The sequence below is a fragment of the Dreissena polymorpha genome, chromosome 3, assembly GCF_020536995.1.
Source record: "Dreissena polymorpha isolate Duluth1 chromosome 3, UMN_Dpol_1.0, whole genome shotgun sequence".
NCBI classification, from domain to species: domain Eukaryota; kingdom Metazoa; phylum Mollusca; class Bivalvia; order Myida; family Dreissenidae; genus Dreissena; species Dreissena polymorpha.
In genome coordinates, this window is record NC_068357.1 from 28,264,696 (window position 1) to 28,291,898 (window position 27,203).

Sequence of the window (27,203 nt, forward strand, 5' to 3'; positions counted from 1 at the left end):
TAATAATTGATGACTCTTTGCATTCTTCTGGAATTTTTAGTTTAAAGGAAGTCTTTTCTTAACAAAAAATCCAGTCTAGGTGTCACCAGGAAAGTGTCACCAGTGATTAGCCTGTGCTAATCTGGGACAACACTTATAACACATGAATTAAGCCCATTTTTTTTAAAGAGGTGGTTGAGAAGTATTAATAACTAGAGCTTTGTCACAGACGTGACGTATACCCCCACGTGCCGCATTGACAGACTATTTTGCATGCGGTCTTCAGAAAACAAGAGAATCTATTTATGGCGATTTTTAAGAATTATTATGCCATTATCATTTATCACCATTTTTGACCTTTGAACTCAAAGTGTGACCTTGACCTTGCAGATATCAACATAATTCTTTCGTGCGACGCACCGTCCAATAATGGTGAATAAATGTGCCAAATGATTTTATAATCTCGCAATGAACGACAAAGTTATGGCCCAGACAAGCTCATGTATGGCAATTTTTTATCTTAAAACTCAGTGTGACTTTGACCTTGGAGATATCGACGTAATTCTATCTCGCGACACACCTACAAATGATGGTGAACAAATGATTATTAAATTAAATTAAACCTCTCAATAAACGACATAGTTATTGCCCGGACAAGCTCATGTATGGACATTTTTGATCTTTGAACTCAGTGTGACCTTGACCTTTGAGATATCGACGTAATTCTTTCGCGCAACACACCGTCCAATTATGGTGAACAAATGTGCCATATGATTTTAAAATCTCACAATAAATGACAAGGCCATGGCCCGGACAAGCTCATTTATGGCCATTTGTGACCTTTTAACTCAAAGTGTGACCTTGACCTTTGAGATATCGATGTAATTTTTTCGCAAGACACACCATCCAATGAACATAGTTATTGCCCGGACAAGATTTCGGGACAGACCAACCGACTGACAAAGTGACTTATATAGCCCCTATTACCAATGGTAATGGGGATATAATTATGGACATATTTATGGTACGAATTGTTGCTTTGTAACTTCATAATAAAATAACAATAAAGGAAAACTTAGGAATGTTTTTCTTTATTAATGTATAGTATAAGATTATGAACATGTGAAACATGCCCCAAATTTGGGTGTACAACATTCATTAAAAATACTGGAGGACACAACAGCAAAAGTTTATTTGAAAATAAACATGGACAGTATGTCTGTTAAAAATAAAACACAAATTGGAACAGTGATAAAATAAAGACATAAAAGTCTCACGCTGTGAGAAAAGTGTTTAATGCATGTGCTTAGTGTTTCCCCAGATTAGCCTGTGCAGTCCGCACAGACTCATCATAGACGACACTTTCTGCCTAAACTGGATTTTCACTAAGAATAGACTTTCTTTAAACTATAAATACAATAAAAGTGTAGTACCTTATAAGCCTGTGCAGATTGCACAGCTTAATATGGGACTATACGCACATTCATTAAACTTTTGTCAAATAGCCAGACTCATATGTACTGTGTTAATATCTAGAAAGACCTAATATCTAATGTTTTGTACAATTTCTTCATTTTTAGGAAGTAAGTAAATTGAACACAAGCATATCTCTCTCTATATATAAAAGTAGCTGAACAGTGAATTTGTTTTGAAATTTAACTTCAGTACACAGTTGTACACTGAAAGGAAAAGCAAGTGTCCTTAAAGTGAACAAACAGAAATACATTTATTTTTAATAAATATGTACAATCTATATATACTACACACAAATATACAATCATATATAATTATACTGTACGGTGGAAAATGTAAGTAAATCAAAGACATATAAACATGTACACAATTATGATAAAAATTCAAGTTAAAAACAGGGCTTGTTTACCTTAATGCACCATGTTATTGTCATCATCAGACTAAAAGACCCAGCATGCCATTATTATTATTATTATTATCTAGTCTATTATTTACATAAACAAACATACAACACACGTGTTGGGTGACTGGTATTATAATAATGCCTCATAAGAAAATCAACTTTAGGACATTGAAGCTCCAGATATATCTTGTATCTCTGTTGAAAAGTCATAATGTACGGTAATAAAACCACAAAATCTTGCATGAATTCATACCGGACAGGGTTGCTCCTGACCAGGCTGGGTGAATGTGCAACTTGTGCGGAGCTACACTGGACACATATGGCATATACATTGTCTCACAACATTAACAGAACAATATCCAATAGATGAGCATGCACAAACTAAACTCACAGACAAATAAGCACCATTGAGAAGCATGGTTGTCATGGTCACTTGCAGTGTACAGCCAAGCAGTTGCTATGCAACATCTTTATACAGATTTATAATTCAGCTTCAATCTGAGAAAATTGGGCTTCATGCAAGTTCCCAAAGGTAGCTATCCACTTGTATGGAATTTGTTTGTTTGAAAGAAGTCTCTTCTAAACAAAATTGCAGGCTAGGTGTAAAATGTGTCTGATTGCAGGCTAGGTGTAAAATGTGTCTGATTGCAGGCTAGGTGTAAAATGTGTCTGATTGCAGGCTAGGTGTAAAATGTGTCTGATCAGCCTGTTGAGACTGCACAGTTTAATCTTGGACGACACTTGACCCATATGCATTAAGCCCAGTTAATTGAGAATGAGGCCAATTATAATAACAATTGTCATTTAAAACAAGCTTTTTTTTATTGAAAAAAAACAACAAATAAGGTTTTGTCATCCATAAAATACAATAACTTTTTCAAGTTTGTTTCAATTTTAATAAACAAATCTAAATTTATTTCAATCAGATTTGTAAAATCAACCTATACTGATATTTATTCACCACACAAGTACCTGATGCAAATCATAACAAGTGAGAATAAAGGAAATGATAATAATACAATATTCATAAATGTTAACCTTTACCAAAATGTGTTATTTGTACTTTACAAGTAGTGACATTAATGATTTGTAAGTGTGTACAAGACAAGTTGCTTACAAAGGTGTAGTCAAGAAAAAAAAAATCCAATAAATAAAAAGTCTGTATTTGACACACTAATAAAGCCACAATATTAAAAGAATTTAATGGTTTGTTCACTGATTTTATATATCGTCGCTGTCGTTCTCAAACCTTGTAGCTTCAAAATGTTCAAAAATGTTTTTTCGTCTTTTCCGAATATATGAAGTCTGGTGCGTGTTTTGTGCTATATCTCGTAGCTCTACGCCAATCAGAGCCCTTGAAAAATGCACGTGACGAAATGTTGTAGCTTTATTGTTGGCTTTTTTTCCGGCGAAAAGTCTAGCGACGTCATTTCATCTATAGGTACGTCATTTCGTTTGGACAAATTTGACAAAAACGTTTTTATATTTGCAGCTACGAGGTTTCCTATCAGGACGAATTGTCGTACCTCATACCACGGACGCTCCGTGCTCATACAAATGACACAACTGTGGTGACAAAATATCGTAGCTACCATTTCTGAAAATCAGTATGACTTATCAGTATGACTTACGCGTCTATGGCTTATACCGTATTTTGCAGCTTCATTTGTTTGGTATTTTTACAGAATTTCTTTTTCTAAAACATCGTTATAAAAAAATGAGACGTTTTTTTCTCTCTCCTGAAAACTTTGCATTTTGTAGCTACGAGGTTTGAACACGACAGCAACGATATGGAGTAAAAATAAATAAAACTGAAAGGCATAGTTTGCAAAGATTTACAAGTACATCATAAAGAACTGATATGAACTCTGATGCTGTTAATAACGTACGTTTAAAACAATTATGCAGTTACATTTTATAAAATTGGTAAAATATATTACATTACAAATATGCAATTATTACAACAATTTTGTTTTATATAATTGGTTTTGAATATATAGTAGTAGACACTTGTATAATGTACATCCCATAACATGAATGTATATGATTGTCTATTAAAATGTTCAATAATATACATCTGCCCATACATATAATAAATGTACTGCACATATTATACCATATACAATTATATAGTGTTATTTACATTTTTCTCACATAAAAATAACAATAAAATAATATTTACACAAGGGACAAAATTGTCACAAAACCAGGTTTTCATTGTGAAAAAAAAATATGATAAAGGGAGAAAACTCAAACTGAACTTTTGAAATGAACAAACAAAATTAACCCCCTTTGTAAGTTTTTTTTTTTTTTTAATCTATTTTTAGTCGTGGCGACCTTGACATTGGAGATATTGACGTGATTCTTTCGTGCGACACACCGTCCCATGATGGTGAACAAATATGCCAAATGATTTTAAAATCTCACAATGAATGACATAGTTATGGCCAGGACAAGCTCATTTATGGCCATTTTTGACCTTTGAACTCAAAGTGTGACCTTGACCTTGGAGATATCGACGTAATTATTTCGCGCGACACACCGTCCAATGATGGTGAACAAATGTGCCAAATGATTTTAAAATCTGACAATGAACGACATAGTTATGGCCCGGACAAGCTTGTTCCGCCCGCCCACCAGCCAGCCAGCCCGCCCGCATTCGCCAATCTAATAACCAGTTTTTTCCTTCGGAAAACCTGGTTAAAAACAACAAATTTTACCACAGTATACAATTAATTGCACATAAGTAATTAAAATTTACATTTTTCTTCTTTATTAAATATTTCATTCTTATCATGGTTAATTCTCCTGTTTTCCGTTTATTGTATTTAGCAAATCGTTAACTGTAAGATGTTTTTGAACTGATTGCATATTTTGAATATTGGCAATATCCTTCAAAATTGTTTTGTTATGGGTGTTGCCAAAACAGTTCACAAATAAATAGTAAAATTGGACAAAAAAGATCGGTTCTTAGGTGGAATGCTTTATTTTATAGTAGAGTGTAACCAGAAACAATTTGTAATGTCTAAACAAAATTAAAATAATAACACTGTACATGTAAGTCACAAGCCAAAAAATGTCTGATGGTAAATTATTCACCTTATCAAACCAATAAATTTTCCGTCATGAAAATACATATACAACTAAAGACATCATTTAAAAATCTTTATTATTTAACTGACAACACACTTACTGGTCTTTGCTCCCTACATGATAAACAATAGAGCGACAATAGACTTACAGTATTATGATTAGAAAAGGATGCTTTACAATAGCAATTACACAATAGAATCTACATGTAGTTTTCTTTAGCAATTTGAGCCGCGTTTTGGGAAAAAGTTGGGAAAGACATTCTACCCACTTGCAATTAGCCCCATTTTCCTAGAGGGAGACTTAGTTACTTTAGCAACAGGCTCTGTAATACTTTCTGATCATACATGTAAGCAAAATGAGGACGCTTTATCAAAGTGAGGACGTCCATGCATGTCAACAGATTAAATATGTTTCAATCAAAAATTGCTTTATAATGCACCTTATATATATATGAGGCGTGCTCTGGGGAAAAAAGAGCTAAATGCATGTGTGTAAAGTGTCGTCCCAGATTAGCCTGTTAAGTTTGCACAGGCATATCAGTGCAACACTTTTGGCATAATATTTATTTACAGATTCCATAAAAGCAGAAAGTGTCGTCCATGATAAGCCTGTGTGGAGTGAACAAGTTTATCTGGGACGATACATTATACACATGCATTAAGCCCAGTTTTCCAAGGGAAAGGCTCATTGTGTACGTATTTTCTTCGAAACATATACAAGGTTCTAAGATTGCAACAAAGAGTGTTGATGATAAAGCCAAGCCATAAGTGACTACAGTAAGGTCAATACATTCTGTAAAATTGTATCTGTGTTTTATTTTACACAATTAACCATTTAAACAAACCTATGAACTTTAAATAACCACATAACTAATGCCTTGTGTCTGATATGTCACTTCTCAACTCAATATCCTCATTAATACCAGACAAAACATCAACAGTTTTGCACGACACCACTTTCAAGTTTTCTCTTTATCATATCAGGAAATAGTTTGGAAATATGAAAGATTGGACGATGTATCGGGAATCCCGAACCGCTGTTGGTATGAAGTAAGAACATGGGCACTTAAAGGCCAGCATACATAGCTGGATCACAGAGACATTTGTGCACATAAATTTACAAAATTTGTGGGTCTTGCGAAAGCCATGTCATTAAGGACCCTCTACAGTTATAGCCAGGCCGTACCAAAGACAATTGCAACTTTAATGCATGGCAAAGAACATGGTAAAATCATACTAAACCCTTTCATCAATGCACATCAAATTGACGGTCATTCGGTAATTTGTTTGATCACCTGTATGGTTGCGACAGCCGAAATGGCTCCCCAAGGACCGAGACCCAGTTGTGACTACAGGGGAAGATGAGATGACTTGTATGGTTAATGCATGGTCAATGTTGGCCAATATGCATGGTCAATTGTGACCATGGTCAAAGCGAGGGGATGGATAATTGTGATTGGGAGGGGGGAGGGGTCAGTAAGTGTTCTCATGTCCAGCCAGCACGTACAGGTTGGAATAGGCCTCAGGCTGGTCACTGGGTCGGCTCTCCAGCACTATCACTCTGAAACAAAACGGGATAGTACTGGAATACACAATTTGACAATAATGTACAAAATGTATGGTGTAATTGCCACACATCTGAATGTTATGTAATTGGTGAGGTCAAATGCTGACATCCATGATTATGAGTGAATATCTCAGCCATGCTCTGTGAAAACCGGGCTCTTTGTATAAAGTGTTGTCCCAGATTAGCCAGTGCAGTGCGCACAAGCTCATCAGGGACGATACTTTACAACTTAACTGGATTTTTGTTCAGAAGGGACTTCATTTCAAAAAATAATTCCACAACAAAAAGTGCGGTATGCACAGTCTAATTTGAGACGACACTTGACACACATGAAATTATAGTACGTTTTACCAACTGCAACTGAAATGAGATTTACTTCATACTGTGTCTCTTTATTGAAAAAGTTCAATAATTTTTGGAAACATTTCTAAAAAAAGTAATTTCATTTTGGGGATTTTGTTTTAAGACTTTCCAGATGCTTGTATTTGGGTGCAAATAAATTAACTGTAACCAAATATTGATGCTGTAGACAAGAAGGTTTTTCAGTGCTTTAAATTGATGGCATGGACATTTAAAGCAGTTGTTACTTGAAACGCTTATCGTTCATCTATGTGACAAGCATAATCGTTGAATAGACTTCTAAATTGCCACGATAAGACATTCATGTTCTCTGATTGACTTTTCACTACTTTGACAGTCAGAAAGTGTTCCACCCAGATATCATTACCACTACACTGAATTATAATATGTGATAGTATTGATATCAGCTAATAGCTTTCTAATGGCTTGCACAGACAGTAACAGTATTGATTGATTTGAAATGTTTTGATTCAGTTGGGTGTTTTTTCTTCGTTTTTCAGTGAAAACAAAATAATAAATAGCTTGGCTGTTTTATTTTTGAAAAGAGGGAAATCTGATATCTCCTTCTGGGTCTGCATTACAGAATATTAAGACTCATTAATACCAAGCTGGCACATCATGTTATTCTTTTATTTTTACTTTGGTTTGGATTGGATAGTCTTCACCAATGTATTGTTCAAGAAAAACATTGTCATTCAAATAAAGCACGCTCCCTCAGTGGGGACCAAACCCATGGCCTCCTGTGTTGTAGGCGGACACCATATCCACTATGCCAATGCAATTTACAGTTAACAATTACAAATTCTAGCATAATACTCACCAACACAATACATAATTATTGTTTTTAAAACATCAAATAAACAACCATAAAACGATGTCTCCATTTTACTTTATAGTCTTGAGGTATGAATTGTAGTGAACAAATAAAATGCAACTGTTTTATAATAATTCAAGACAGTTTGTTAATTGCTGATTTTTGTCAAAACCCTGTGTCTAAGACTCATTACGTGTTTTCAATTCCAGCATAATTATGGACCACATATTATAAAACCAACAAAAGAAGAAGAGTACACAGATCATGAAACAGTGATCTCAATATGGCACATGCTGTGGACCATAATATCATCGCAACCATGTAAAAAACAAAACAAAAGTTTATCGTCACAACACTACATTAATTATTCAACAATTGCCATCCATCGGGAATACTTGGCTTTCATAACCAGACTATTTCCCCAAATGAAACATGCCATTTAGATATAAATGTCAGCTACATGAATTTTGAATTAGAAAATTCATTAATTATCAATACATGATCTCTGTTACTGCGTCACTAGTAACTGGAACACTGGCAAAAAAGTGTAGTCATAAAATATTCAGAGCAATAATAACTGCTTTATGTAATGATGCAAGCAGGTAATGATATTTGGGATATACTGTCACATGAATTGTAGTTTTAGGTATAAGTTTACTTATGGGAAGTACAAGAAATATGTATGTATGAGAACAAATAATCCTTAACTTAAAATTGAAAATTATGTTTTTGCCAAGAAGGGTAATAAGTGCATAACAACTTCTGAGGTTATGTAACTGCACTATCCCAAAGTCACACCCCATGGTTAGTAACTGCTACCATCATCCATCATTCTATCGCCCACACATGCAAATGTTATAATCTTCCAAGCTACCATTGGGATTATACCCATATAATATATGCCCCACACCTATCAAACACCCCACACTGTACCAAGCATGCACCACCCTTGCCTCGCACCTCTTAATGACTTCTATCAGATATACTCTGCCCTTGGCACACACATCTACCCCTTATCACCATTGAGCCTTGCATACCTATCAGCCCCAAGCTGAAAGAAAACCCTGCAATTGTCTCAGACATCTCTACCCACCCAGAAACAAATAAAAAAAAACTACCTTTTGAGACACACCTTACTGACACCCCAAACTTGTAACAGACATCCTTAGCAATCAAATGTCACAGATACCCCTAAACTCCGGGCACACTTAAGTTGTTACCGCTTCCCCGACAAGCTAATCTTTCCCTTCCCAACCTGCGAGCCTTCCCTAACCAGACACAAATAACTGTTACCCCTACCCCGACAAGCTAATCTTTCCCTTCCCAACCTGCGAGCCTTCCTTAACCAGACACAAATAACTGTTACCCCTACCCCGACAAGCTAATCTTTCCCTTCCCAACCTGCGAGCCTTCCCTAACCAGACACAAATAACTGTTACCCCTACCCTCACAAGATAATCCTTCCTCTCCCACCCTGCGAGCCTTCCCTAACCAGACACACCTAACTGTAAACCTTGCATTAGTCACAACTATCCCTAAAACCCACATACATTTGCCATAGATACCCCTACCCTCAAAGTCACACATAACTGTCTTCCCTATCTCCATAAGCTTCCACTTCTCACATCCTGGGGCACTTTGCCTACCTATCAGATCCCAGAAGACGGAACACGCGACTCTTGTCACAGATCTCCTGGGTCACCTGCAACACAACAACACAATTAATAGGGCTCATTGAATGTGAGCTGAGCTTTGGGAAAACAGGGCTTAAAGAATGTGCAGGAAGTATTGTCGTACAGGCTAGTAAAGGACCACACTTTCCGCTTTTGTGGAATTTAACATTAAAAGGAAGTCTCTTTTCAACAAAAATCCAGGATTGCACAGTCTTATCTCGGACAACACTTCACAAACATGAATTTAACACCTGTTTTGCCATAGGAAGGCTCATATTTTCCACATTTAACCATTAGACAAAGTTACACTTAATAAACTGTTATAAAGCTTTTTTTTCAATAAAGGTTGCTTTTTTCTCTCTTTTAAACCATCCCTTCAGGTGTATACATGTATCAATGTATATATATGTTGCAGTATTTTAAAGATTTCATTGTACCATTTTGTTTAAAATTTCTGTCTATATGAAGCAATACTTGTCGTTCTAAAAGTATAATGTTAAAATTCATAAAAAACAACGCTATAATGAAGACATCAGAAGAATTGATCTCATAATTATGCATTGAAGCCGAGTCCCTAACTGCAGAGCAAGCCATGCCATGCGAAAATGGTTCTTATGCCATATGCGGCCAGGTCAGTTGCTCTCCTGTCCACGAAACCAGGAAACCTTGTGTGACTTGAGAGCATAAAGTGTAGCTGCTGTACAGACTGCCCAATCGCTCATAAGACCCATATTCACATGACATGACTGGTATTTTAAGACTCAGGAACAGCTTGACCTCAATTTGTTACCATTTACACTTGCCCAAAGAACTGACCTCATTGGCCTTGAAGCTGCGTCCCTGCATGCCATGTTTGTGGAAGGCGAGAACACTGTCCTGTAGGCATACTGAAATACACAGATGGCATTCTACATACTGAAGCAGACAGGTTAAAGTGTTGTTTTTTTCAAATTTGACTGGCTTTGAAAATGTTAAAAAGGGTTTTTGTTTGACCCTAAACAACTGTAAGTGGTGATTTATTGGTCATGACAAATCTCATGAACATTGTTTTGTCAAGCCAGGGACTTGTTTTGATAACATATTCACTCCAATACATTCTATGATGAGGAATTAAAGACAATAGTATAAATCAAACAGACTACATAGTTTTCATTTGCACACCCAATTCAATTATGCATTTGATTATTAGTTCATTTTAAATTCAAATGTTAAATTCACTGGAAAGGCTAGCAAACTGAGTGTGCAATCCCTTCTATGCACTGAATGATGAATCTGTCAACCCTCTAACAAAATAACAACAATGGCTGCTTTTGATGCAATCCAAACATGGGATGACAGAATGACAATCAAACAATTACAAAACCATAAAGTCTGGATGGTTGCATACACCAAACGTTTTCTACACACAGTACAGTATCACATCAAGGAGGGGACTGAATGGATCAGTGTTACAGTACCAGCCAGAGACAACCAGTGTGAGCCGTGTTCTGGGAAAATAGGACTAAATGCGTGTGGGCAAATTGTCAACAAAGATTAGCCTATACATTCCACACAGGTTAATCTGGGACAACAATTTCAGCTTGTATGTGTTGTTTTTTTCCAAGGATGTCTCTTCTAAGCAAAATACCAGTTTAGGCTCAAAGTGTTGACCCTGATTAGCCTGTGTGGACTGCACTGGCTTATCTGGAATGACACTTAAAACACATGGATTAAGCCCAATTTTCAAAGAACGAGGCTAAGTGTGCAAGTAACAAGGACCACATCGTCAGTCAATTATCTTGATTTCTCAGCAAATTTAGAAATGTAGTGTTTTCAAAGCTCAATACCAAAATTGTCAATTTCAATTGTTTATGTCAACTTAAGTAGTCCAAACAACTGTTACATCAGATTTGTTTTCATTGAGGGAAGTGTAAGAAATGTAATTATTAAATACAGTACAATCCAACATGATTTGTATTCTCATATATTACATCTTTACTTCAGTAGGTAAGTACTTATTCTTCACCTTGCATTAATTTACCTTTTTTTTAAATTATTTGATGATAAAACAAGAGCTGTCACCATAGGATGACTTATGCCCCCTATAAACGCTTGATAGAAGTTATGAGCTTTTTTCGAAACCTAAACACAGATTTCGAAACCTAAACTCGGACCCTAAGTTCAAGGTCAAGGTCACAGGGGTCAAAATTTGTATGAGTATGGAAAGGCCTTGTCCATATACACACGCATACCAAATATGAAGGTTATATCTCAAGGGACATAGAAGTCATGAGCATTTTTCAAAACCTAAACGCAGATTTCGAAACCTAAACGCGGACCCTAACTTCAAGGTCAAGGTCACAGGGGTCAAAATTTTTGTGCGTATGGAAAGGCCTTGTCCATATACACATGCATACCAAATATGAAGGTTATATCTTAAGGGACATAGAAGTTATGAGCTTTTTTCGAAACCTAAACGCAGATTTCGAAACCTAAACGCGGACCCTTAGTTCAAGGTCAAGGTCACAGGGGTAAACAAATTTGTGCATATGGAAAGGCCTTGTCCATATACACATACATACCAAATATGAAGGTTCTATCTCAAGGGACATAGAAGTTATGAGCATTTTTCAAAACCTAAACGCAGATTTCGAAACCTTAACGCGGACCCTAAGTTCAAGGTCAAGGTCACTGGGGTAAAAAAATGTGTGCGTATGGAAAGGCCTTGTCCATATACACATGCATACCAAATATGAAGGTTATATCTCAAGGGACATAGAAGTTATGAGCATTATTCGATACCTAAACACAAAGTGCGACGTAAAGACGGACAGACAGAAGACGGACAGTCCGATCACTATATGCCCCCTTTTCTTCGAAAAGAGGCATAAAAACCAATCTTATATCATTTGACAAATTTGTTTGCTAAGAAAGAGAAACAATAAAATAAAGCAACTGTTCCCAGAAGCATGTGACTTTGGTTGGTGGTAACCATACCGGACTGGTGGGTTTGCCTTCAGATACTAAGGTTAATCCCCACAACACAAGATCACATCAAAATTGAAAATCTTTCAGTAAAAAACTAACAAGAGATGTGTCAGAAACACAATGCCCGCTATTGTGCCGCTTTGAAATAAAATTTCAAAACATCATTTGGCAGGTTAAGTAATTATCTCCCTTTTAAAGCTTAATACTTCCCTTGGATTGTATTTTTTTACTTTTGACCTTAAAGGATGACTTTGACCTTTCACCACTCAAAAGGTGCAGCTTCATGAGATGAACATGCATGCCAAATATCAAGTTGCTATCTTAAATATTCAAAAAATTATGACAAAACTTTAACAAAGGTTAAAGTTTTAGGAAAGAAAAATACAATGATATTTGACCTTTGACATTGAAGGATGACCTTGACATTGACTTTTCACCACTCAAAATGTGCAGCTCCATGAGATACACATGCATGCCAAATATGAAGTTGCTTTCTTCAATATTGCAAAAGTTATCAAACTTTAACCAAGGTTAAATTTTTGGGACAGAATGACAGACAGACAGGCCCAAAAAAATATACCCCCAATCATTCGATCCGGGGGCATAAAAAGTTGGAAATTGCAACTATAATTCAAAACGCATCTCAACTTTCGTGAGTCTAGTAATGTAACTAGAGTTTTTTTTAACAGACGTGACGTATAACCCCACATGCCACATTGACACAGACTATTTTGCATGCTGTCTTTACAAAACAAGAGAATTTAATTTATGGCAATTTTTTAAGAATTATTATGCATTATTATTTATGGCCAGTTTGACCTTTGAACTCATGAATTCTTTCACATGAAACGCCGTCCAATGACTGTGAACAAAATTAATGTACAGAGTCATTTTAAAATCTCACAATGAATGACATAGTTATGGCCCAGACAAGCTCATTTATGACCATTTTTCACTTTTGAACTCCAAGTGTGACCTTGACCTTGGAGATATTGAAGTAATTCTTTTGCATGACACATTGTCCAATGATTGTGAACAAATGAACCAAGAAAGTATAAAATCTCACAATGAATGACATAGTAATGGCCCGGACAAGATTATTTATGGCCATTTTTGACCTTTGAACTCACAGCGTGACCTTGACCTTGAAGATATCGACGTAGTTCTTTCGTGCGACACACCAACCAATGACGGTGAACAAATATGCCAAATGATTTTAAAATCTCACAATGAACGACATAGTTATTGCCCGGACAAGCTCATTTATGGCCATTTTTGATCTTTGAACTCAAAGTGTGACCTTGACCTTGGAGATATCGCCATAATTCTTTCACGCGAAACACCGTCAAATGATGGTGAACAAATTTGCCAAATGATTTTAAAATCCCACAATAAATGATAAAGTTATGGCCCAGACAAGCATTTGACCTTTGAACTCAAAGTGTGACCTTGACCTTGGAGATATCACGTAATTTTTTCACACTTCACACCATCCCATGATAGTAAACAAATGTACCAAGTTATTTTTAAAATCTAACGATAAATGACATAGTTATGATCCGGAAAAACTTTCAGTTTAAAACACACTTAGTGACTCCGTGACCTAGTTTTTCACCCGGCATGACTCAAATTCAAACTGGACCTATACATCATCTAGATACAACTTGTGACCAAGTTTGGTGAAGATCGGATGAAATTTTGGGACAGACAGACAGACCGACCTACAGACAAAGTGACTCCTATATAGCTACCATTACCAATGGTAATGAGGGTATAATTAGGAGGGAATGCTGTGACACACCGGGTCCATGCATAATGCAGTCTCAGACACAGAAGGATTTCATAAACTTTTATACACAGACTTGGTTGGTAGTTTGTTCAGTTTGCAACTGACAACCATCAAAATAACACAAAATAACACGATTTTGTACAAAACAGATAAAAATACAACAAATATCATGTATATAACAAAATCCATAAATAATTCAATAACAAATCAGACCTACCATACCACCCTAAAATTAGTATGGGGGAGGGATGATTTTAATTGAAGCTTGGGTATTTAGGCATGTTTAATATTTGTACAAACAGAATTGTTTTGTATAAACAACTGTTTTTATTTTGGTAGAATAACCAGAATGGAATTGTTTTAACAATTGGTTGTTGTTTGATAATATAACCAGAATTGTATTGTATAAACAACTGACGTTTGGTAGTATTTAAAAAAAAAACAGACATAATGTTGCTTACCAATTTGAATTCTCTTAGGTCTTTTGAAACAACAGATAATGCCTTCTATCAATTAGGAAAATTGCAATGTCATCATTGCAATGCAATTTTCAAAGGATGAGGTTAATGGTTACCTTATTCAATGAACTGATGTATGATAAGAATAGGATTAGGATGCTGTGCTCTCTGGGGTAGATGGACCAACGGTAATGTTATTGGAATCAAAGTGTGTCTTTGCCTTTTTGGGAATAGGACAATGTCCCTTTGGATTGGGAAAAATTGCAGTGATTTGTTTTTTTATAAACATTTTACAGCCTGTGCCTTTTGGATTACCGGTAGGAAAAAGGCATGATAAACCATGAAATTGGGAAAAATAAAACTTTATAAAAAAGATTGTAATTCCAGTATTCCAATTATTTGTATTTGGATGTTTAACTTTATTTTTTGAATTTATATTATAAAATGCCACGGAATTACATTGCTGCATAATAAACTCAGTAAAACAATTAATGAGTTTATTGGAAACATTTCACATCTTTTGGGGGATGTTTTGGTAAGATTTTTTAGACACAATATTGATTTTATTTAATTTAATTTTTGTAAACCTTTCATTGGGAATTTTAAGGTCCTATTGAGGAAATATATACTGGGGTATACTTTTTCCATTGGAAACGGGTGCCTCTACCAGCCCTTAATGTGAAAAAAACACACCGGGAATAATAAAGTGGAGGAGACAACCAAATCCAGTTGAGTCACATATTAAACTTATGCACCTTGTGTATCAATGCTTTGAGAGTAATTGTTTAACAAGAATATAATAAGTCTGTTCAATTTTTTAATTGTACATTGTGTCGTGTTTAACCATGTTAACCTCTGATCACAATGCAAGCTTCCAGAGTGTCAATTGTATCAATATTAAATACCATCAGCTCATTGTCTGCTCAGTAGAATGTAGTCTCAATTACATCAGCATGACATCAGCTCAATTTTTAATTCTGTTTCTCCAATGATCATATTGATTTCACGCCAGACACCTGATAGAAACTGGAATGGCGTGGTGGTATCTGCCTAGATTTATTGCTCAGTGGTTTGCACATCTCACAGTTCATAATTTTATACTGTACTGTTCCCCAAGGAAAATTGTGAAACCTTGACAATATGCCCATTAGGAATTGGAGATAATAATTCTAATAACCTTGATCGAATTTGGAGTTGTGAACAGAAGCTTATTCATTTAATTTTAACCCATTTATGCCTAGTGGACTCTCCCATCCTTCTAAATTGGAGCAATTTAAGGGATGTCTAGTATATTTATTTAATATTACTTACTGAAATCCCTTTAAGCAAACAGCTTAGACCCAGATGAGACGCCGCATCATGTGGCGTCTCATCTGGGTCTACGCTGTTTGCAAAGTCCTTTTTTCAGGACGCTAGGCATAAATGGGTTAACAAAAGGCAAATAACACCTTATTGCTTAACAAATAATTAAATCACAAAACCTTAACAACATGCCCTGCAGCACTTTGACATTATCATTCTGTAAAAGTTTGACAAAAAAAACATGCAAAATGTACGAGTTGCACATAGAAGAGTGTGGCGGACATAAGCACACACATTTACCATACCTAAATCGAAACGCACGGAATACAAAAAATTAACAAGTAAGAATCGCAACAATACTTGAATTATTATTGAATTATATATATATTGGCCTTTATACAAGTCTTTTTCATAAGGTTGCAAGAATATTACACCTTCACATTAGCAACTCAATTGTTGTTTATTTACTAATCACTATAATATTTAGTATGTTTATACACAGGCTCTAGTCCCATGGCTACAGCAGTACTCTTGAAATCCATGAAACTATATTGGGAAACAAGATACTATTACACTCTGGTAAATAGAAAATGGCTTTTTAGTATAATTCAAGCTACTATTCACAAGAAATATGTGACTCCTGACCGACTCTTGAATTATCAACACCTGTATCAAAGGCAGGGATCTGAAAATAGCAGCAGATTGACTGATACCCTGATACACTGCAACGCCGATATATCGCGCTGTCCAATATATCGCGCTTTGGCTATGGCTCCCAAAAATCCGACGAGCATGATCACTAAATGACATGTTTTAATCTGAGAATTCGCTAACTTAAGCAAAAAACCGGTTCTAGCTAGTATTAACACACAATATTTCGCGGCTTACTATGGTACGCAGTGAAGCGAGAAAAACAGTCGATTAGTGACAATGTTGTTTACACAAGGCTGGGGTTGTTTTTAACACTTAGGAAATATTCAATTAGTGTCATTGCAAAGGTAATAATGGCAGTTTACTGGTATATAAATCGTTAAATTTCGGTACTGGTCATGAATTTCTTTGTCCTGATAAAAAGCGCGCGAAAATTGGCGTGGGTGTATTTATTTGTAAATAAAAATTTTGTAGCCGGTACAACATTGCGATAATTTAATTTCCGTTAAAAGTTTCGTTGTAAATTTCAACAAAAGTACCGCGGTATCTCGCGAATTATGTGGAATTGACATTTCCCCTTAATAAAATATAATTCAAACACGCGGTATCGTTACCGTTACGCTAAGGGCAAATTCGAACCTATGCACAAAATATTTTATACGTTTTTTACGGCAAGAATTTTTCATTTTAGCTGATTCGCAGAGATCGTACATGAAAATAAAAAACATAATTTACATTTTGGTTTTATGATAAATACACAGATACTTATGAAGTAATGAAAACGTTTATTGTAGAATTGGTTTGCAATTATTACAATACAAATATGTAGCAGCACTGTATATAAAATGAAAACATTGGAGAAATTTGACAAGTTCACCGCAATATAATTAAGTTAGACATTTCTCGAGTTATATCGCGCGCCGGATATATCGCGCTCGCGATCTTTGGACCCCACCAACCGCGATATATCGGCGTTGCAGTGTACCCGTTTGTCAACTGGCCCAATGGGAGATCATAAAAAAGATCATCACAGGACAATGACCTCTATAATTTATTCCTCACTGATTAATTATATATGAGCCTTGCTCTGGGAAAATAGGGCTCACTGTACATGCATTGTGTCATCCCAGAGAAAATAGGGCTTACTGTACATGCATAGTGTCATCCCAGAGAAAATAGGGCTTACTGGACATGCATAGTGTCATCCCAGAGAAAATAGGGCTTACTGTACATGCATAGTGTCATCCCAGAGAAAATAGGGCTTACTGTACATGCATAGTGTCATCCCAGAGAAAATAGGGCTTACTGTACATGCATAGTGTCATCCCAGAGAAAATAGGGCTTACTGTACATGCATAGTGTCATCCCAGAGAAAATAGGGCTTACTGTACATGCATAGTGTCATCCCAGAGAAAATAGGGCTTACTGTACATGCATAGTGTCATCCCAGAATAGAGATGACACTTTCTGATTTATTGGTTTTACCCATTTAAAGGAAGTCTCTTCTTGATGAAAATCCAGTTAAGGCGTCCCTGATTAGCCTGGACAGCACAGGCTAACCAAGGACAACCCATTCCGCTTTTATGGTTTTATTCATTTAAAGGATGCCTCTTCTAAATGAAAATCTAGTGCAACCAGAAAGTGTCGTTCCGGCTTAGCCTGTGTGGACTGGACTTGCTGATTTGGATTGACATTTTACGTACATGCAGAACAAGGCCCATGTATCCTACAATGAAGGAAATTTGCCAGCAGGCACATATTCACACTCACATCACAAGCTCCATTCAGCATCCCAAGACAGTAATAACACACATGACAGGGACTTAAGTACATGGTTGCTATAGGCAACACATACACAAACAAACAGGTGGGGTGATTTTCCACTGCTTAGTGACCAATATTGAATCTAAGGTGCTTCATCAAGTTTTTCATCCAATATTATTTTGATTGTTTCTAGTTCAATTCCCTATGGCATGAGGCCATGGGCAATTTAATGTCATTATTATGTCTCTCATAAACAGACAGTTTTACAGATGGATCTAACAGATCTCATAAAGAGGTTTCCCAGTTACTACATACCGTATATTTCATTTATTGCTGTCAATGCTTTAGTCCTGATAACATGCAGCAACTATGATTTGTAAACTGATTGCAGTGTTCAAGCGTATTTGAGATTTATTCTCTTCAATTATATTTATAACAACTGCACTCTGGGAAAAGGGGGCTTAATGCATGTACATGAAGATTCATACCAGAAAAGCTCGTGGGATGGTACTTTATGGTATTTTTCATGTAAATGAAGTCTCTTCCTAATGAAAATCCAGTCTATGCGGAAAGAGTGGTATTTGATTGACCTGGGCAGACTGGACATCACAGGCTAGTCTGGGACAACACTTCACACACATGCGTTAAACCCAGTTATCACAGACAACGGTTCACATGGATTATTTTTGTCATAATGGCTTGTTTCTGCTGTCACCTTCTCTTCGAAATTGGTTTTAAAAAGCTGAATAATAAAAAAATAAATAATAATTTGCTAGCTTCATGCAAACAAAACATGTATGCCTAAACTGCAAGCGTAGCTGCAGACCAGCCTGTGCAGTCTGCAGGTGTGGAGCTACCATGTCCACTAATGAGACCAGGAAATCTTACAAGACTTTAGCGTAGCTAATGACCAGACTGCACTAACATATACGCTGGTCTTTAGCTACCCTGTCCACTTATTAGACCAGGAAATCTTACAGGACTTTAGCGTAGCTAATGACCAGACTGGGCTAACATGCACGCTGGTCTTTAGCTACCCTGTCCACTTATTAGACCAGGAAATCTTACAGGACTTTAGCGTAACTAATGACCAGACTGCGCTAACATGTACGCTGGTCTTTAGCTACCCTGGCCACATTTGGCATAAGAGCTATGGCATATGGCTAATACCTCTAGCACGGTACTTGAGCCCACTCAGTTTGTGACAAGATGGCTTTTTCAACTCTCTAAAACCCATTACTGAGCCATATTTAGACCTGGAGACTCAATCTCTTTGCACAAGTACTTTGCCAATAAAATTCTGTCACTGGAATTCCTAAGTATTTAAAGGCATGTGTACTAAGAAGTTACCTTCTCAGCAAAGGTTAAGGTCAACATTCTTAGTTTGGCATTTTTATCACTCTTTTCATTAACAAATAGAAAACCTCACTGAGGGCCCTATGGCAGAATAGTGACCAGCCAGGCAGCCCCAAATCGTATATGGACCGAAGCCGAAGGCTGAGGTCCATATACTATTTGGAGCTGCCTGGCTGGTCACTATTCTGCCATTGGGCCTGAAGTGAGGTTTTCTATTTCTTATAAATTATACCAAATATTTTTGTGCAGATAAATGTCAATAGAAATAAAAATTAATAACACAAGAAAATTCCATAAATATTTATCAGTTACTATTAAGTGCGCGAGTTGTCTCCCTGCGAAAGTTGGACACGGAAAAATTCGCTTCTTTATACAAAATTCATTTTTATTGTAAAGCATTTTACATATTTAGATACATCTTATTTAAAGGTAACTGCTTATATCACATAAAACATATTGCAAAACATTGATCCAAATATGGCATTTACTTTTTGTATTTTTAAAAATGATATTAATCATAAAAAACACACACTCGTGACCTGCCAAACGAATCACTACAAATAATAATATGTACGGCATTATTGTTGTGCGCGATTTGTCTCCCTGCAAAAGTAGGATTCGGAAAAATTCGCTCTTATATACAAAATTCATTTTATTGTAAAGAATTTCACATATTGAGATACATTATATATAGTTATATCTGATATTATTACAGACAACATGTTTCTAAACATTGATCAAAATTATAGCATTTAATTTTTGTATTTTTCAAGATGTGATTAACAATACAAGACACACGCTTGTGACCTGCCAAACGAATCGTGTGTTTACCCTCACTATATAAAGCAGAAATCTCTTCATTGTAAAACTTGCACAAATGTAACAAATAATCATTCTAGCAGTCACTATAACATGCGAGCATCTTTACAGGGCACTATTCAAAATAGCGCCCGCTGACTATGCGCGCGCATCTTTACAGGGCACTATTCAAAATAACGGACCTGTGAAGTTTATATACGCAAAGAAGAAACAAATTTATGTGAGGTATAATATTTTAGCTTATTGCTAACTTTGATCAGTAATATTGAAAGTTTAACAATCTGTACATATATAGCCAAGATAGGCAAGCAGACAGACAAACCAAAGTTGTGTTTGAGCCTTGCTCTGGAAAAACTGGGCTTAATGCATGTGCATCAAGTGTGATTCCAGATTAGCAGTCAGCACAGACTAATCAGGGACGGCACCTGCCACTTTTATGGAATTGTTCATTTTAAGAAGGTTTATTCTTTTAAAAAATGCAGCAGACTGCACAAGCTAATCTGGGATGAGACTTTATGCAAATGCATTAAGCCCATTTTCCCTGAACAAAGCACATGTAATTACTGCAGCAGAGACAGACATAGTTTTATGGAAACAAAAGTTAAAGAGTTCAACTGCAGTACACTCATGGTTAACATTCTACAAAAAGTAAGCCATATAACACCAAAACAACAACAGAAGCATGAAAGTAGGTCTTTGAAAAATACTATTGATTCAACCACTTAAAACACAGCCAGTATTATTGTCTATCAACCAATTAAAGATGACTTTCAAAAGCATGGATTGTCTGACATTTGTCATGCCGGTTAATCCCGTAATACCCATTATATAAATTGAACAAACACTGCCCTATTGCCCATTGTGTATATGCAGTGTGGTCCACATTAAATCAAACTGTTAGATGACTATAAGACACAATATTGACACACTTCCACCTTTTAATCCCTTAAGCCATGTGTCATCCAGGCCTAACATCAAATGATTAAGTTAAGTATGATGGTGAATGTACTATGATAGACATGGAATTATAACTTTACAAGTGTACATTTGTATTTCTAGACAAAGAATACAGTTGACAATTTGGTGCTCCGATGAGCCCCTTCAATTCTTCTCAATATTTCCAAGATTAAAATATAGGAACCCAGTTTTGCAAATATGGGTCTTATGCCATATGCTGCCAGTGAAACTTATTTAGGCAGTCTTGTCAGGTGAAATGCAGTCTGATTATGAGACCACAAAACATTGCATGACTTTATTGCAAACAAGGCAGCTCCTGACCAGACTGGGCATATTTGAAATAAGTCCCATTTTCACACGGCGTTGCTCATATATGAACCGTTTTAAACAAAAACTTCAGATTCCAATTCTGAATGCATTCCTTCTACAAATTATTCATAATGAACTCCAGGCTTTACAATTATTTACCCTCTCAGACATGGTGACATTGACAACAAGCTTGTTGAAAAGTCTGTGCAAATTCATTGATAAAATGTGTTTGTTTTCATTGGTGATACATGTTGCTCCAAATTACACAGTGAAGGAAAAATTGTTCTCTTACTATCTTCCCTACAGTTTTCACAAATAGTAAAGGCATATAATTCATACACAGTAGATTACCATTATTTAGAAGACACTTCATCCAAATGAGGTTAAGTTTTTTGTCCATCTGAATTAAATTAGAAAATTTGATGATTTATTTAAAACTCTGCTATATCTGTTTCACTGCTACTATTTTGTAATTGCTGCTATTAATACAATTTTGAACCCTTTATTCTTGTCCATTTTTCCTACTTTTATATCCAGTAATACAAATTTAATTTGAAGTGCTAATTGAAGTATATTTTCACACCTATTCCCACCTACCATCAGAGATTGCTTGCTCTTGCCTCTTGATTTCACGAGTTTGTTGGGCTCGTTTAAGCTTAATAAAGAATTGTTCTTTCCACTAAATATGTGTGTAATGAATGCTTTAAAAAGCTGGCAATTAAACAGTGACAACTTATTAAATATACATTTCAGTTAAAGGGACAGAAGCGCAAATATCACACATGAAGTAGTCAGAATGATTGCCTCTGAAAAAAAATAATTATGCTGCTATACAACAATAAACAATAAATAAGGAGACATGAACACTGGTTCTTTTATAGAAGTCTAGTAGTAATCAAATATGCACAAGTACAAGGCTTCTTGGAATTAATTGGCTGAGCTTCGTTCTGGAAAAACTGGGCTTAGCACAAATGCTTAAAGTGTTTTACCAAACTAGCCCGGGAAATCCCCACCCTTTTCACTTTTATATTATTGTTCTTTCAAAATCCAGTTACGGCAAAAAGTATCCTCCCTTTTTAGCCTGTGCAGACTGAACGAGCTAATCTGGGATGACACTTTGTGCACATGCACACGTTAGGTTTGGGTGTAGTGGACGCTGAAAACCTGCATGCCCTAGATTGTGAAATCGGAGTGGCACCACTATATGACCGCTCCACGACTACATGTGATACCACTACATAATACATATGTTTCTATGATGATCGAGTGACTTTGTGTTACACTGAAACTCCAATATAAAAGGTGGATTATAACACCCGTTACAAATGAACCATGGTTCTATGCTTATTGCCATGGTGTATTGTCATTCGTAAATACATGTATATAAACCATATCAATACCAGTAGCTGGATACATACCCATTTCTTGTATGATTTATATCCTATAATCCCATATAATTACAATCTGATGGTAGTTTTTACTATGTACTCACCAAGTGACTCCACCTTGAAATCAAAATGCAGCTCTGCAGCCTGTCTTTTGCTGGACTTCAGTTTGCCAGACATGGATACAGCCTTCACAAATTCTGGAAATACAGGGGAAATCAGGGACCATGTTCACCAAACAATTCTTAGACCAAAGTCAAAGAATAAAGAATATTTTTGAAATTGGACAATTCAAGAACTGCTTTTATGTAAAGTCAAACTTCATTAACCACCTCTATCTACATCATTATTCATGTAGAACATTTTGTTAACAAGGGACAAAATTGTCACAAAGCCAGGTTTTCAATGTCAAAGTCTGATAAAGGGAGACACCTCAAACTGAACTGATTGTTTATAATTAACCCACTTTGTTTGAAAATAAATCTATTTTTAGACGTGGCGACCTTGACCTTGGAGATATTGATGTAATTCTTTAATGTGACACACCGTCCTATGATGGTGAACAAATGTGCCAAATGATTTTAAAATCTCACAATGAATGACACAGTTATGGCCCGGAAAAGCTCATTTATGGCCACCTTTGAACTCAAAGTGTGACCTTGGAGATATCTACTTAATTCTTTGGTGCTACACACCGTCTAATGATAGTGAACAAATGTGCCAAATGATTTTAAAATCTCACAATGAACGACAAAGTTATGGCCCGGACAAGCTTGTTCCGCCCGCTCGCCGACATCCTTTGGAAAACCTGGTTACTGATATAATCACCAGTGGTAGCCTCTTAATATTCAATCAACTGATAGATGATCAGCGACCATGTTCTAGAAACATCATATATACTATAATATGAGCCTCATTGTGGGGAACTGGGCTTAACCTATCTGCGTTAAGTGTCATATCAGATAAGCCTGAGAAGTCAGCACATATATCAAGGAAATACTTTCCACTTTAATGGCATTCTTCGCTATTAGGAAGTCTCTTCTTAGCGAAAATCCAGTTAAGGCAGAAAGTGTCATCCCACAACAGAAGACTGCTCAAGCTAAGCTTGTACAACTCTTTACGCACATATATTCAGCCCAATGCAAGAATGCAGCTAATTTACTTGGCCTGAGTCATCATTCTCTTTAGCAGCAATTATACGCTTTTATTTAATGGAAGTTGTAGGTTGTGTCTTCAGGGGTTTTTCTGCCTATTTTGGGAAAAGGAGTCTGACCAAATTGGGAATTTTTTATCGACAAAATTGGTCATTTTGGGAATTTTTGCTTCGATGAAACGGCTCATTTGGGAAAAAATTGTGAATTAATCATGCTTAAATAATTCAGTGGTTAAACAAATAAATTTGTTTTTATTTGTTATTTTGTCTTCTTTATGTAAACAGATGCAATATTGGGCATGTTCAACGTTAATTCAAGTACTGCAGTTTTGTTTTTCAGTTACAGTTACTCTCTGTGACAAGAACTGAACAGTCAAAACCTTATAGCAAATATTTTTTACCAAAACAAACACTGGTTAGTCACACAAGTTAAAAGACACTTCATTCTTAAAAAAAAAGAATTTTTTTTTTTTTTTTTTTTTTTTTTTTTTTGGAAATTGAGAATTTTTTTATAATTTCGGTTTGGGATCGGGTCTGTTTGCTTTGGGAGTGCCTCCGTTTTCCGGGGGCGCAGACAGTGCTGAAAAACCCCTGGTCTTGATATCCACTTATGAGTAACTAAATTTTGAAATAATTATTTTTCTGGATTTTCAGAAATTTGATCATATTACCATAATTCAAAATTTATGTTTAGTGATTTTTACATGTAATTAATTTGTGTTGAAAACTTTGAAGACATTTTAGACATAAATATTTAAGTTTGGAAAACATTTCAATTACTTAATGGGCAATTTTAATACAATACAACTTAACTCTTGATATAAAAGTAACTTACATTACGATTTCAATAACAATTATGCTTAAAAATCAAGGGGAGAGAGTAATTTTCAGCCATCTAAAAATATACATTACTGGGCAGTACATAGACAAGCAAAAATTAGCATGATATACACATCTGAGATGGCGCTGTGTTTCTGTGCACTATGATATGATTTAAAGCCAGCAAGGGATGTTTAGGGGCTTCTGTATAAACTTGTGAAGTCCCTTTGCAACTACTGTAACCATGCTTCATCATGCATTTGAAATGACTAAAGATGTAAGGATTCATTCAACTGCTGGATATCCTTTTTACACAAGTTTCAAGCATTGTAAGATACCACCAAAATGCCCATACAGCAAATTGTTGCACATTGAAACAAGAGTGCCAAACTGTCACAAGATATGCCCGTTTGAAGGTTTTAGACAGCTTGATAACTTTACCATTTGAGTGGCCAAATGATATATTTTTGAAAATTAAGCCACACATAACTTTACCATTTGAGTGGCAGAATCATATATTTTTATGCCATAACTAACCATTTGAGAGGCAAAGTGATATATTTATGAAAAACAAGCAACAACTACACAACTAACCATTTAACTGCATAACTAACCATACAAACTATATCCCGATCCAGATAGCCTTGTGGTCAGAAAAGTACACTTCGAGCACACCAGTCTGATCATGCAAATTTGCAAAGTGCGTACAATGAATTGCATATATGAAGTATGAAAAAAAATACCCCAAAACAAAATGCTGACAGTCAATTTCCTCAAAATCGTGGAAAGCATGAACGAAAACCGGCGAAACAAGTGTAGCATGATATCACAACTAATGGACTGGGGTAACAGACACAATGGTGATTGTATTATTCGCACTAAGTTACCCTGTGACATATTTTTTGACCAGGCATGACCCATATTTGAAATTGACCTAGATATCATCTAGACACAACTTCTGATGATGATCGGATGAAAACTACTTCAATTAGAGAGCGGACACCATGTTAAATCCTTGAAATGCACATACTGAACCCGTGACCTAGTTTTTGACCCGGTATGACCCATATTCGAACTTGACCTAGATATTGTCTAGATACAACTTCTGACCAAGTTTGGTGAAGATCAGATGAAAACAACTTGTACAGTCAATCTTGTATTTAGAGACCGCTAAAGGGAGTAACCAAAAGTGGTCTCTTAATAAAATGGTCTTTAAATAACAAGAGGGCCTGAAAGGCCCAAAGTCGCTCACCTGAGATAACAAGATATAATTGGGACAAATCTTCTGACCAAGTTTCATGAAGATCGGACAGTAAATGTGGCCTCTATAGTGTTAACAAGGTTTTACTAAAGCCATATAAGGAAAAATGCCCCACCCCTTGGAAGCCATTTTTTTCAAGCAAACAATTATTTTCGAACTCATCCAAGATACCATTGAGACCAATCTTCTGACCAATTTTCATGAAGATTGGACTATAAATGTGGCCTCTAGAGTGTTAACAAGGTTTTACTATAGCCATATATAGCCATATCGGGAAAAATGCCCCACCCCTGTTGGCCATGTTTTTAAAGCAACCAAAACCATTTTCAAACTCATCTAAGATATCATTGGGACAAATCTTCTGACCAAGTTTCATGATGATCGGAAAATAAATGTGACCTCTAGAGTGTTAACCAGGTTTTACTATAGCCATATAAGGAAAATAGCCCCGCCCCCATGGTGGCAATGTTTTTCAACCAACTGGCATCATTTTTGAACTCGTCCAAGATATTATTGGGATGAATCTTCTGACCGAGTTTCATGAAGATCGGACTATAAATGTGGCCTCTAGAGTGTTAACAAGATTTTACTATAGCCTTATATAGCCATATAAGGAAAAATGCCCCGCCCCTTTGCAGCCATGTTTTTCAAGCAAACGTAACCATTTTCGAACTCATAGCCCCGCGATTATCACTAAGACAAATCTTCTAACCATATTTCATCAAGATTGGACAATAAATGTGGCCTCTAGAGTGTTAACAAGTCAAATATTGATGCCGCACAACGCACGACGGACAAAAAGCGACTACAAAAGCTCACCATGAGCACGTTGTGCTCAGGTGAGCTAAAAAA

General features: G+C 36.0%; 1 protein-coding gene across 7 annotated transcripts in view; it reads right to left on the reverse strand.

Moving 5' to 3' along the window:
* Positions 1-1,054: 1,054 nt before the first annotated feature.
* Positions 1,055-27,203, reverse strand: part of LOC127873416 (mitogen-activated protein kinase kinase kinase kinase 5-like) — a 94,143-nt gene continuing 67,994 nt past the window's right edge. For all 7 annotated transcript variants that reach the window (XM_052417268.1, XM_052417265.1, XM_052417264.1 and 4 more), the window contains 4 exons: positions 23,226-23,318; positions 10,178-10,248; positions 9,335-9,390; positions 1,055-6,508 (listed from right to left, as the gene is read on the reverse strand). In XM_052417268.1, the coding sequence (XP_052273228.1) occupies positions 6,421-6,508; positions 9,335-9,390; positions 10,178-10,248; positions 23,226-23,318 (308 nt within the window). In that variant the 3' untranslated portion in view covers positions 1,055-6,420. The remainder of the gene's footprint in view (positions 6,509-9,334; positions 9,391-10,177; positions 10,249-23,225; positions 23,319-27,203) is intronic.